Source organism: Alosa sapidissima, chromosome 16 (genome assembly GCF_018492685.1).
Source record: "Alosa sapidissima isolate fAloSap1 chromosome 16, fAloSap1.pri, whole genome shotgun sequence".
In the NCBI taxonomy this organism is placed as follows: Eukaryota; Metazoa; Chordata; class Actinopteri; order Clupeiformes; family Clupeidae; genus Alosa; species Alosa sapidissima.
Window position 1 is genome coordinate 3,786,686 of NC_055972.1, and position 14,368 is coordinate 3,801,053.

General features: G+C 41.8%; 3 protein-coding genes across 5 annotated transcripts; 2 read left to right on the forward strand and 1 right to left on the reverse strand.

Annotated features, from left to right (window-relative positions):
• The first annotated feature begins 367 nt into the window (after positions 1 to 367).
• Positions 368 to 1,577, forward strand: LOC121685143 (complement C1q-like protein 2). Its single transcript, XM_042065487.1, has 2 exons — positions 368 to 994; positions 1,197 to 1,577. Exons 1-2 carry the CDS (start codon positions 490 to 492, stop codon positions 1,478 to 1,480), a joined length of 789 nt encoding a protein of 262 aa, XP_041921421.1. The 5' UTR covers positions 368 to 489; the 3' UTR covers positions 1,481 to 1,577.
• Positions 1,578 to 6,086: 4,509 nt separating this feature from the next.
• LOC121685144 (cerebellin-1-like) lies at positions 6,087 to 9,258 on the forward strand. The gene is made up of 3 exons (XM_042065489.1): positions 6,087 to 6,462; positions 6,793 to 6,924; positions 8,640 to 9,258. The coding sequence occupies exons 1-3, from the start codon at positions 6,132 to 6,134 to the stop codon at positions 8,915 to 8,917; spliced, it is 741 nt and encodes a 246-aa protein (XP_041921423.1). The 5' UTR covers positions 6,087 to 6,131; the 3' UTR covers positions 8,918 to 9,258.
• Positions 9,259 to 10,989: 1,731 nt separating this feature from the next.
• Positions 10,990 to 13,381, reverse strand: LOC121685139 (involucrin-like). 3 transcript variants are annotated; one of them, XM_042065484.1, is made up of 3 exons: positions 12,808 to 13,381; positions 12,305 to 12,449; positions 10,990 to 11,403 (listed from the first exon to the last, which is right to left on the reverse strand). In XM_042065484.1, exons 1-3 carry the CDS (start codon positions 13,285 to 13,287, stop codon positions 11,120 to 11,122), a joined length of 909 nt encoding a protein of 302 aa, XP_041921418.1. In that variant the 5' UTR covers positions 13,288 to 13,381; the 3' UTR covers positions 10,990 to 11,119. The 3 variants fall into 3 exon arrangements, with proteins under 3 accessions (XP_041921418.1, XP_041921417.1, XP_041921416.1); XM_042065483.1 differs by having other exon boundaries at positions 12,305 to 12,475; positions 12,711 to 13,381; XM_042065482.1 differs by having other exon boundaries at positions 12,305 to 12,484; positions 12,711 to 13,381.
• Positions 13,382 to 14,368: the final 987 nt, after the last annotated feature.

A 14,368-nucleotide genomic window follows, 5' to 3' on the forward strand; every position in this document is an offset into this window, starting at 1 on the left:
CCCCGTATATGTATGTATATATGTACTGTGGATATGTATGTATATATGTACTGTGGATATGTATGTATATATGTACTGTGGTATACCTGTGAAGAAGACGAGGAGGATGTTTTATTGTGGTGTTATAGTATTTGTAGTAGTATTATATATTATATATATTATATATTATTATGTAGTAGGCTACTACAAATTCCCACATGAAATCCTGGGTTTCCCCACTGCTGCTGATAGTGTCACAAACTTCCCACATTTCACAATCACATTACATGACCACTGATGAATAAAAGGGGGTCAAAGTCCTTGGAGAGTGATTCTACAAGAGGAGTCCAGAGACAACCCACTCCAGTGCTGTATTTGTTTAACTGGGTTTGGCTTTGAAGCCTTTATAAGGTCCTCACAGAGAGAAGAGCTGACACTGCTGAATAGCCCATAGCCAGAGCAGAGACAGAGCTGTGTGTGTGTGTGTGTGTGTGTGTGTGTGTGTTGAGCATGAAGATGAAGGCTCCTGGAGCTGTGCTGCTGTTGCTGTGGTCTGGTGTGGTTGTGGTTGTGGTTGCAGCAGAGAGTGGAGACACAGCCACAGCCTCCACCCAGCAAAGCTGCCAGCCTGACATCCACACTGTGCTGAGAGAGATGAGCGCTCTGGTGGTGGAGCAGAGAGTGGAGCTCAGATACACTAAGACACAGGTGGAGGCCATGGAGACCAGACTGAGGGCCAGTGAGAAGATAGTGGAGGAGCAGAGAGCCGTTATTAAGGAGCTGAAGGAGAAACAGGAGGAGCAAGCAGCAGCTGTGAGAGCTGTAGGAGGCAGAGTGAACCTCACGGGGAGCCAGGTGGAGGAGCTGAGGAGGGAGAGAGAGGAGAGGAGGGTGGCCTTCTCCGCCTCACTAGTGGCTTTAGGAGATGAAACCTTTGGACCTTTTAAAGATGCAACCCCCTTGGTCTTCAAAAATCCATTCATCAACATTGGAAGTGCTTACAACCCAAACACAGGTACATAACAGAGAAGAATGGGTGGGAATTTTGACACACTTTGCGTTTGAAACATGGTATTGTTTTCTGACATCTACATCTGTTATCTACATCTCAAACTATCTTGACCACCCTGTGAATTATCACAGTTTGGAGACTTGCTACATAATGGCTGTTACAATTCCCTAAATCTCTTAAAGTATTTTTTTTGTTGCTGTTTCAGGAGTGTTCACAGCCCCAGTCAGAGGGGTCTACCACTTTGTCTTTTTCATCTTTGGGAATGGTCACGCAAGTACTGCTACCGGGGTGTCCCTCTATAAAAATGCCCAACACACAGTCATCGCCTACTCTCAACAAGCCGGTATGTATGTGAAGCCCTCCAATGGGGCTTCTCTGCTGCTGGAGGTGGGGGACGTGGTCTACCTGAAGCTGTGGCCCAACGGCTGGGCCAGAGACAACGGCAACTTCCACACCACCTTCTCTGGCCACCTGCTCTTTCCTATGTGATTAAAACAGACACAAGGCTTTAAACACAAAGACCACTCAGTAGCCTGTTTACATGGACTGTTTTTCTGCCATTCCGATTAAACTTTATGACTGAAAATGTTGTGTCATCTGTTTCTCTCAAGCGCTTTTGAATCATGGATGATTATAAAATCACACTCTGTTAAAAGAAAGACATGGGGTGCCAGTTTGGCCGCATACTCTGTGGTCAGAGTGTGTACATGCACCAAGCTACATACTTGGAAAAGGCAGTTAGATAGTGTTGGATATGAAAATCCTTTTTATCAACTAGTTCTAGCCTATTATACAGGGGAGACACTTATTCATAACATCTGACTAAATTCATCCTATAAGGGGTCTGGGAAACACTGTGTGGGCAGGTCACTAGTAGTAGTATAGTAGTCTGTAGTAGTATAGTAGTAGTAGTATAGTAGTCTGTAGTAGTAGTAGTGTAGTGGTCTGTAGTAGTATAGTGGTAGTAGTGTAGTAGTCTGTATTAGTATAGCAGTAGTAGTATAGTGGTCTGTAGTAGTAGTATAGTAGTCTGTAGTAGTAGTCTATAGTAGTGTAGTGGTCTGTAGTAGTAGTGTAGTAGTAGTCTGTATTAGTATAGTAGTAGTAGTATAGTAGTCTGTAGTAGTAGTGGTCTGTAGTAGTATAGTAGTCTGTAGTAGTAGTATAGTAGTCTGTAGTAGTATAGTACTCTGTAGTAGTGTAGTAGTATAGTAGTCTGTAGTAGTAGTGTAGGAGTAGAATAGTAGTCTGTATTAGAATAGTAGTAGTTGTAGTGTAGTGGTCTGTAGTAGTATAGTAGTCTGTAGTAGTCTGTAGTAGTATAGTAGTAGTAGTGTAGTGGTCTGTAGTAGTCTGTATGAGTAGTAGTATAGTAGTCTGTAGTAGTAGTGTAGGAGTAGAATAATAGTCTGTATTAGAATAGTAGTAGTTGTAGTGTAGTGGTCTGTAGTAGTATAGTAGTCTGTAGTAGTGTAGTAGCCTGTAGTAGTATAGTAGTAGTAGTGTAGTAGTCTGTAGTAGTGTAGTAGTCTGTATTAGTAGTAGTATAGTAGTCTGTAGTAGTAGTGTAGTATAGTAGTAGTAGTAGTATAGTAGTCTGTATTAGTATAGTAGTGTAGTGGTCTGTAGTAGTAGTATAGTAGTCTGTAGTAGTAGTATAGTAGTCTGTAGTAGTATAGTACTCTGTAGTAGTGTAGTAGTATAGTAGTCTGTAGTAGTAATATAGTAGTCTGTAGTAGTATAGTACTCTGTAGTAGTGTAGTAGTATAGTAGTCTGTAGTAGTAGTGTAGGAGTAGAATAGTAGTCTGTATTAGAATAGTAGTAGTTGTAGTGTAGTGGTCTGTAGTAGTATAGTAGTCTTTAGTAGTATAGTAGTAGTAGTGTAGTAGTCTGTAGTAGTGTAGTAGTCTGTATTAGTAGTAGTATAGTAGTCTGTAGTAGTAGTGTAGTATAGTAGTAGTAGTAGTATAGTAGTCTGTATTAGTATAGTAGTGTAGTGGTCTGTAGTAGTAGTATAGTAGTCTGTAGTACTAGTGTAGTGGTCTGTAGTAGTGTAGTCGTCTGTAGTATTATAGTAGTAGTAGTGTAGTGGTCTGTAGTAGTAGTATAGTAGTAGCAGTGTAGTGGTCTGTAGTAGTGTAGTAGTCTGTAGTATTATAGTAGTATAGTGGTCTGTAGTAGTAGAATAGTAGTAGTAGTAGTAGTGTAGTAGTCTGTAGTAGTATAGTACTCTGTAGTAGTGTAGTAGTATAGTAGTCTGTAGTAGTAGTGTAGGAGTAGTATAGTAGTCTGTATTAGAATAGTAGTAGTTGTAGTGTAGTGGTCTGTAGTAGTATAGTAGTCTGTAGTAGTGTAGTAGTCTGTAGTAGTATAGTAGTAGTAGTGTAGTAGTCTGTAGTAGTGTAGTAGTCTGTATTAGTAGTACACTACTACACTACTACTACAGACTACTATACTACTACTTATAGTAGTCTGTAGTAGTAGTGTAGTATAGTAGTAGTATAGTAGTCTGTATTAGTATAGTAGTAGTAGTGTAGTGGTCTGTAGTAGTAGTATAGTAGTCTGTAGTAGTGTAGTCGTCTGTAGTATTATAGTAGTAGTAGTGTAGTGGTCTGTAGTAGTAGTATAGTAGTAGCAGTGTAGTGGTCTGTAGTAGTGTAGTAGTCTGTAGTATTATAGTAGTATAGTGGTCTGTAGTAGTAGAATAGTAGTAGTAGTAGTAGTAGTGTAGTAGTCTGTAGTAGTATAGTGGTCGGTAGGTAGTGTAGTAGTCTGTAGTTGTAGTAGTGTAGTAGTAGTGTAGTGGTCTGTAGTAGTTGTAGTAGTGTAGTGGTCTGTAGTTGTAGTAGTGTAGTGGTCTGTAGTAGTAGTATAGTGGTTTGTAGTAGTAGTATAAGTAGTGTAGTGGTCTGTAGTAGTATAGTAGTAGTCTGTAATAGTAGTGTAATGGTCTATAGTAGTCTGTAGTAGTATAGTAGTAGTAGTGTAGTGGTCTGTAGTAGTGTAGTAGTCTGTAGTATTATAGTAGTATAGTGGTCTGTAGTAGTAGAATAGTAGTAGTAGTAGTAGTATAGTGGTCGGTAGGTAGTGTAGTAGTCTGTAGTTGTAGTAGTGTAGTAGTAGTGTAGTGGTCTGTAGTAGTTGTAGTGTAGTGGTCTGTAGTTGTAGTATAGTGGTTTGTAGTAGTAGTATAAGTAGTGTAGTGGTCTGTAGTAGTATAGTAGTAGTCTGTAGTAGTTGTGTAGTGGTCTGTAGTAGTATAGTAGTAGTCTGTAGTAGTAATGTAGTGGTCTGTAGTAGTATAGTAGTAGTAGTGTAGTGGTCTGTAGTAGTATAGTAGTAGTCTGTAGTAGTAATGTAGTGGTCTGTAGTAGTATAGTAGTAGTAGTGTAGTGGTAGTGTAGTAGTCTGAAGGTGAGACAGTATGTAAGTAGTAGTAGTAGTATAGTAGGTTGGAAGTAATTTGATCATAGTACCAAACTCTTCCCCTTATTGTTATATTATTATTAGTAGTTCATAATATCATAATATAATATAATATATAAGATACAGTAAGATAATATAGTGTAGTGTAGTGTAGTATAGTATAAATCAGTGATTCTTAACTGGTCTGGCTTTGGGACCCACAATTTCCCATGTTCATAAAGTCACGACCCATATTTTTGCATTTAAGCCAAATACGGTGAGCTATGTGGTAAGATGCGTCCTCAACTCCTGGGTCGCCTTTCGAAGTACTGCCATCGTTTTTGTTCCAAAAAGCAACCAGAAGCATCTAAACCACAGGTCTCGGTTATCCGCTTGTGATTGGTCAGCTGTCAAAAAACAGTGTGATGTAGGGTGCTAGAAGTTGAACATTTCTCCACTTTAAAAACAGCTCTGAGCTGCAGAAAAAGATGCCTGCAATCACGTTTTAAAAGGAGCCGAGGACTTCTTTGAAAAGATCTACTCCATAGGATTATAATGTAAAATGGACACCAACATCTGCGAAAAATACCTCTAGTCTGAACATACCCTTAGAAAGTACAGTCTTTGCTTTGCTTTTATAATGATTGGTGGTGGTGGTGACGTCTCATTTCAGATGACTGCTGATGTAAGTTCAGAGGAATTTGAAGAGGTCTGTCACAGGTATAGGTTGAAGAGGTCTGTCACAAGTCTAGGTTAAAGAGGTCTGTCACAGGTCTAGGTTGCTCAGAAATATGAACTGGTGCTTTTATATTTGACCTCCTATTCAGATATCACCTGTTTCCTTCCTTTAAGAAGGACTGAGTGTGAGAATGCTATTGATGCTTAATGGGCAGAGGAGATAACTCACAGTCTTGTGACGTGACGGGGTTAACACTGTTACTGTAAAACACATGTGGTCCCCAATGAAGGTTTACACTCGTTACCATCCAAAAAGAGACACTAGGTTGTTCTAACTCAGACTTTTCTTTTAAGACCAAACCGTTCAGATAACCTATCAAATGCACTTAAACAGATGCACGCTTGACTACCCTACTCTCTTGCTCAGTGTTGTGTTTGCCTGGAAGAATGAACCTTCTTGGGACTCTGTATGAAATTTGTTATATAAATAACCTTGCCTTGCATAATATTTGTAGTATTGCATATTCCCACATGAAGTATAATATTTGTAGTATTGCATATTCCCACATGAAGCATAATATTTGTAGTATTGCATATTCCCACATGAAACATAATATGTGTAGTATTGCATATTCCCACATGAAGCATAATATTTGTAGTATTGCATATTCCCACATGAAACATAATATGTGTAGTATTGCGTATTCCTACATGAAGCATAATATTTGTAGTATGCATATTCCTACATGAAGCATAATATTTGTAGTATTGCATATTCCCACATGAAACATAATATGTGTAGTATTGCGTATTCCTACATGAAGCATGAAGCATAATATTTGTAGTATTGCATATTCCTACATGAAGCAGGAAATCCTGGGTTTCCCCACTGCTGCTGATAGTGTCACAAACTTCCCACATTTCACAATCACATCACATGACCAGAAACCCTCCCGTCCCATTGGCTGAGATGGGTTCTTTGATAGCTAAATAAATAAAAGGAGTTTGTGTGTGTGTGTTGAGCATGAGGATTGTGTGTGTGTGTTGAGCATAAGGATGAAGACTCCTGGAGCTGTGCTGCTGGTGCTGGGGTCTGCTCTGGTTGTGGTTGCAGCAGAGAGCGGACACACAAATCTCCAAGATGAAGCTCCAGGGCCTGCCCAAACCCAACAAAGCTGCCAACCGGACATCTGCACTGTGCTGAGAGAGATGACCGCTCTGATAACGGAGCAGACAGTGGAGCTCAGACACACCAAGACACAAATGGAGGCCATGGAGACCAGACTGAGAGCCAGTGAGAAGACAGTGGAGGAGCAGAGAGTGGAGCTCAGACTTACCAAGACACAAATGGAGAAACAAATAGCGGAACTGAAGAAAGACAATGGAGGTTAGATATTTCTGTGTGAGAAGAAGGAAAGATATATTCATAAGCATCTTTGAGTGTCTTGAGTGATACGGAGGTTAGATATTTCTGTGTGAGAAGAAGGAAAGATATATTCATAAGCATCTTTGAGTGTCTTGAGTGATATGGAATGGTAAAATGAGAGCAAAAAGACGGGGCGTTGGATATCTGCCTTTTTATTCGCTATAAGGGTTGTAAATGGGCTCGTACAGCAGCAGCCTGTTTTTGACTGATCAATGGAAATGGAATGCAATGGAAATCAGACACAAACACTCTCGCACACAAACACAGAAACTCACCGTTTCTCTCCCACAGACAGTAAGGTGGCTTTCTCCGCTTCCTTTGCTGTGTCGGTGAACAAACACATCGGACCCTTCAACACTGCAACCACCCTGATCTTCAACCACGTGTTCATCAACATCGGCAGCGCCTATGACCCCAACACAGGTAGGACTGGAAACACTAACACATTCAACCCACTGCTACACACACACACATCTACGCTTTCATTACACTGCTACACACACATACATGCACACACACACAGACACGCACGCATCTATCCTTTCAGTCCACTACACACACACATCTACACTTACAGTCCACTGCTACACACACACACGCACACACACATCTATTCTTTCAGTCCACTGCTACACACTGTGAGAAGTTGAACTTTCCCCCTTCTCCCTATATCGGACTTTAAAGACGTTTCGGTGCGCTCTTGAAATGCGAGAGAGGGAGAGACTCCACTCGGTTGCACACACACATACTGTACAGTACATGCACCCATACGCACACAGTCACCCTCCACATCTGCCTTGCGTATAAACGATGTTGTGTGTTTGTTTGAAGTATTGTTTCATGTTGTGTAAAGTGTGTTTGGTGTACAGTTTTGTCTAATCGTTAGTGTCGGGAGTTTTGCCGCCAGTTTGGCGTTCATTCATGCGTCAGACCAAATGTTTGGTCTGCCGCGATTTTTCTTTAGTTTTGCCAAAAGCGGCATTAATTATAATAATGTCTTTCTTTGTTCCCGGTAACTTAAACACATAGTGTGGTACCCACTGTCATTCCATTTACCATTTGCATTCGCTGTACAACGCCTGTAAACCGGTTAACATTCACCATACTCAAAACACTTCCTGGTGCTTCGGCTTCCCAGCCACCGTCCCATTGCGGAAGCGCGCTTCGCGTTGGGACAGTGCTTTTACCAACATCCCACAGGGGGAGGGAGTGGGGCATTATGATACAGGGGTGTTTGCCTTGTCTGTTTGTCGTCTTGTTATTATTATGTATGTGGGCAATATTGGTTATGGTAATTAACATATATTTTCATAGTAATATGCACCATTGTCATTTTGTATATATTTGTAATAGGTAGTTAGAGAGCTATTTGAGTGGTTTGAGCCAATATCCTCATTTGGGCTAATTTAGGCCAATTGGTAGGCTTATTTAAGAGGGGTAGCTCAGTTCCTCTCGAGAGCAAAGAGAAAGCGGCTCTCCTGTTGTGAGGTAGAGACTTACTGTAGCTTTATGCTCTGCGATTGTTGGTAACTGGAATACTGAACTGGAATACTGAACTGCTGAACTGGAATACTGAACTTATTTTTGGTTTGTTTGTTTGAAAGTGTTTTTTTTTGTTGTTAAATAATAGCCTATTGCTATTCCTGCAAGTTTTTCTTTTGGTTATTTAATAAATAGAAATTGCACGCTGAAAACCTCTCCTGCACCTCCTTTTCCACCTACAACCCCAAGCTCACATCCCAATTGGTGGGCTGGCTGCCTCGGTCGCTCACACACACACACACATCTACGCTTACAGTCCACTGCAACACACACACACAAAGAAACACACACATCTACAGTATGCTCTCAGTACACTGCTACACAAACACACACACACACACACACACACACGACCTGTTATAGTCTCCAGGTCTCTCCATGACCTTTCCATGACCTCTCCTACTCGCAATGACCTCTTCTACTCGCCATCATATCTCCTAGTCTCCATGACCTCCTAATCCTCATGACCTCTCCATATCCTCATGACCTATCTAAGTATCCATGACCTCTCCTAGTCGCCATGACTTCTCCTAGTGTCCATGACCTCTCCTAGTTTTCATGACCTTTCTTTGTCTGCATGTTGTTCTCTGTCCCAGGCATCTTCACGGCTCCTGTGAGAGGAGTGTACCAATTCCGCTACCACATCTTTGCTGGTGGTACCCACGGAGCGGGAGCCAACCTCCTGAAGAACGGTCAGCACGTGGTGGCCGCCTACAACCACATAGCCTCCCATGACATCAACACCTCCCAGGGGGTGTCCCTGCAGCTGGAGAAGGGTGACACTGTGTGTCTGCGTCTGGGACAGGGGGCCTGGGTATCTGCCTACACAGGGCATTACACAACCTTCAGCGGGCAACTCCTCTTCCTCATGTGATGGGGAGGTGCCTACATACACACACACACAAACACACTCACTCACATACACACAAACATGCTCACATACAAACACACACAAACACAAAGACATACACACACACTCATGCTCACATACACAAACACATACACACACAGCATGCATGCAGGAGGTCATGTTTACTGTGCACTCACAGGAATACAAACACACACACACACACAAATTCTCTCCTCCATCTTTGACAAGTGATTCATCTTTATTTTCAATAACTAGGATGATTGTACTGTATGAACAGATGACTTTACAATGTGATGTTCAACAGTATTTACCACTGTTTATAAAAATAAAGGAGCTTATTTGGAGCTTGTGTAGTATATATTTTGCCTTCATGGAGGTCCCATATGTTCACATCACTTTCAGACAGCACTAATATAAGTCATAATCAATGAAACTGTAGCACAGACCTTCTGCTCTCAGTAGTGCTCCACAAGACTAGGACATACCTGTCAACACTCCCGTTTTTACCGGGTTCTCCCGTATTTCAAGGTCATCTCCCGGCACCCTCCCGTTTTGTTATTTCTCCCGGAAAACTCCCGTAATTTGCATGGCCATAAAAGTTCATTTTAAAATTATTGATCCATTAATTTTTTCTATTAGTCTGACATCTCCCAGGTTACCAGATTGTGTATGAAATACACCCTACACATACACAATCACTTAGTTTCAATTTCAACCGTTTTGTCATAGGCTAAAACCTGGCAACCCAAAACCCAAATAAGGAAGCGGGTGCCGATTGCGCAGCCTGAGTCTCGTCGTAAGCAAGCGGGCTAGTTGAATGGCCTACTCCAGAACTAGCTGTTGTAAAATTCTTGGAAATTTAATTGATTAACACATCACATAAACTGTTATTGAGTGTTGTTGATACACTGAACTTGTGTCCTCGGAACCAAATCAGACAGCAAGCAGCTTTGGAGGTAGGCTGCAGGCAGGCAGCTGGTGGATACATAACTGGCATGCGTAAGGTAATGGTAAGGTAAAAGCAACGACCGAAATGCAGTGTTGAAACACGTGTATGAAACGTATTAGCCTACATATGCAAACACAGATCCGGTATAAACACTGACCCCCCCCCCCCCCCCCCCGAAAAAAAAATCTCCCGTTTTTGGAAAGCTATGTTGACAGGTATGGACTAGGATGAGAGACAGGCTACTGAAAAACACTGCCACGCTCACGCTTCTCCACACTGCCCCCTGGTGCCCAGTGCATGTAACATCTCCAGATCCCACCACAGGTTCTTTGCTAAATAAATAAAAGCAGCTCAAAATCCATAGAGCAGTGGTTCTTAAGTGGTCTGGCTTTGGGGCCCACAATTTCCCATTTCATGAAGTCGCGACCCATATATTTGTTTAGCGCTCAAGCCAACGGATACGGTGAGCTACATATTAAGGGACGCAACGTGCCTGTAGGCCTACTTGTTTGAAACATGCTGATGTTTGGCATTACATTTTTGAAGTTTTCAAGAACTTGACAGGTTTGTCTTTGACAGGGGTGCTTTGTTTCCATGTGGCATTTTAGTTTTGATGGTTTCATGCTCTCATGTGCCAGCAATTCACTGCACACCACACACTGGGGTTTCTGTCCCATTTTGGCCTCTATTTAAATTAATCCACATCTTACTTCAAATATTCAGGGTTGTACATGGGTTTACCACTAAAATGATGTCTAACATGACATGTCACATAAACATTGTCCATGGCAATGACTGACATACAAATAAAAACGTTTTTTAACCACAAGCTCCGCGACCCTCCCAGAGCGTTTCTGTGACCCACTAGTTAAGAAACAGCAGGCCTACATCACCAGTTGCTCCTGGCAACATCACTAATACAAACACAGCCCTACATGGACTCACACTAAACATGACACTTTTTTTTAATTAATTTTCTTAGGAGCTGAACCTCCTGATGGATGGTTGTGTGGTTCTATCAGCATCTCAAACACACACACATACTGTACACACATACACACACACACAACACAACCATTTTCATTTCACAGAGAGACAAAAAAGAGCATCTCAGATTGATGACACCTTCTTGATGACACATTTTTAATATTTCCACTACAAATGTGACAGAGTGTGTGCAACATCTCAGTATAGAGTCAAAACTAATCCTCTCCTGTGAATGTTATGGAATAGATTATCTAATTCTCGTCAGCGCTTCACATGGGGAATAGCAGGTGACCGGAGATGCTGGTGTGGTGGTTATAGCTGTCGCGGACCCACGAGTCAGTATATAGGATCACGAAGACCTGGTCTCCCACCTCCAGCAGCAAGGAAGCTCCATTGGAGGCACTGGCTTTGCCATGGGGCAGGTGACAGTAGGCAATGACCACATGCTCTTTATTCTTACTAAGAGAGCCTCCTACAGATACCCAATTATGACCGGAACCATAGATAAACATGGTAAAGTAGTAGACCCCTCTGACTGGAGCTGTGAAAATACCTGTAGTCCAGAGACAACACGAAGAGACTAATGTCTGTTTAACAGTATTGACATGAAGAGACTAATGTCTGTATGTATGACAGACTAATGTCTGTATGACAGTAAATTTGACACGAAGAGACTAATGTCTGTATGACAGTATTGACATGAAGAAACTAATGTCTGTATGACAGTATTGTCACAAAGAGACTAATGTCTGTATGACAGTAAATTTGACACGAAGAGACTAATGTCTGTACGTATGACAGACTAATGTCTGTATGACAGTAAATTTGACACGAAGAGACTAATGTCTGTATGACAGTATTGACACAAAGAGACTAATGTCTGTATGACAGTAGATTTGACACGAAGAGGCTAATGTCTGTACGTATGACAGACTAATAATGTCTGTATGACAGTAAATTTGACACGAAGAGACTAATGTCTGTATGACAGTAAATTTGACACAAAGAGAGTAATATCTGTATGACAGTATTGACATGAAGAGACTAATGTCTGTATGACAGTAAATTTGACATGAAGAGACTAATGTCTGTATGACAGCAGATTTCACATGAAGAGACTAATGTCTGTATGACAGTAGATTTGACAAGACAGCATATGGACAGAGGTGTAAAAGTCTGGCTTCAGAAAGTAAAAGTTACCATGATGACACCATGATACACTCACCATGTATTGGTTCTACCTCTGCACTTAACACAGGTTATTTCATTAATTTAGCTGATCTACTTGGCTGAGGAGTTGTGCTAATTAGAATCAGCTGGTTTGGGGAATGGTTGGAGCAAACATGTGGCAGGACTTGTACTTTCTGAAGCTGGACTTTTACACCTCTGGATATGGATATGATATGATATGATCACTGCAGTATGAGTCTTGGGCTGTTCGTTTACAGTAATACCTGTCTTATTGTTGTAGGCATCTCCAATGTTAGTAATGACATTTCTGTAGATCAGTGTCAGATTGGTATTGGCTGGACCAACAGACACATGACCTGATGTTATCAGTGAGGCGGAGAAGGCCACCCTCCTCTCCTCTCTCTCCATCTGGCTCCCCGTGAGGTTCAGATTCCCTGTAGAAACTGAGGTTACACACACACACATGCGTACAAACACACACACACACTCTCACACACATACACACACAAACCCACATGTGCGCACAAACAAACATACATGACACACACATACACAGAAAAAGAGAAACACATCTATATGTGAACCACAAGCAAATGGCAAAAGGAAATAGCAAACACAATGGCATGCAGTACACAGAAATGACACCAGTGATAGGATCAGATCTCTCACCCGCAATGTCACTCCTTAGTTGTTGCACTAGTTTCTCACTGGCTCTCAGTCTGGTCTCCATGGTGTCCAATTGTGCCTTAGTGTGTCTGAGCTCCACCCTCTGCTCCTCCATCAGAGCCCTCATCTGCTCCTCCATCAGAGCCCTCATCTGCTCCTCCATCAGAGCCCTCATCCTCATCTGCTCCTCCATCAGAGCCCTCATCCCCCTCTGCTCCTCCATCAGAGCCCTCATCCCCCTCTGCTCCTCCATCAGAGCCCTCATCCCCCTCTGCTCCTCCATCAGAGCCATCTGCTCCTCCATCAGAGCCCTCATCTGCTCCTCCATCAGAGCCCTCATCTCCCTCTGCTCCTCCATCAGAGCCCTCATCTGCTCCTCCATCAGAGCCCTCATCCCCCTCTGCTCCTCCATCAGAGCCCTCATCTGCTCCTCCATCAGAGCCCTCACCTGCTCCTCCATCAGATCCCTCATCTCCCTCTGCTCCTCCATCATCCCCCTCATCTCCCTCTCGGCTTCACTTTCTGCTGCAGCCACCACCAGAGCAGACCACAGCAACAGCGGCACAGTTCCAGGAGTCATCCTCTTGCTCAACACACAGATCTGTCTCTACTCTGGCTGTGGGCTGTTGTCTGGGGTGAGTTCTGCTCTCTGCAAGGAGGCTGTGCGGTGTAAACGCTACAGTCCAGACGAGCCGTATTTAAGCTCATAGAGAGCTGACTCTTATCCTGTGATGGGATTGTGAAATGTAGGATATTACAGTATTTTCAATTGCTTAAGCACAATTTTGAAAACAGGGCCCGTTTTTTCAAAACACTACACACAATTAACACAACACTACACACAATTAGACATTTCTGTCAAAACTATACATTATTTATCAAAACTCTATTTGATTATCATATCACAAACACATCCATCATATGATCTGATAATGTTTGAATCAGTTACACACTAATGTAGTCAATGCAACACACATTTGACAAAACAGGTTTTCTTAGGATGTCGTGTACAGTATGCTTGGTTTTCTTTCTAGAAGATCATTAAGAGTACACAAATATAATGACCAAACATGACACATAAGACCAGACCTGTACATTGAGGACGTACCCATTTTGAAGTGCACTGTTTCTTCAACTGCTTACACACAAAATCTTTGCATATCATACCATTTCTACAGTAAACATACAATTTCTACAGTAAACATACAATTTCTACAGTAAACATGTCACTCTAACCCCATTACCCCATATAATATCATAACCCTCAAAACCATATAATACCATAACCCCACCAAATCCTCAAAACCATATAATATCATAACCCCACCAAATCCTCAAAACCATATAATACCATAACCCCACCAAATCCTTAAAACCATATAATACCATAACCCCATACCAAATCTTCAAAACCATACATTAAAGTTTTTCACAATTGCTAAAACACTAAACTCCATTCTCTGAGCCAAATTCTTAGTTGTCCGAACACATTTCTTGAATCGATCACCCATTTGGCAAAACCTTAAACAGTTATCAGATATAAAACACAATTGCAGATCTCCTAGACTCTTTTTGCAAAACTCTAAACACATTCTCATGCAATAAAACACATTTTGCATTGTGATGCATAATGGTAACTACAAGTGGCAAAAGGTAAACAC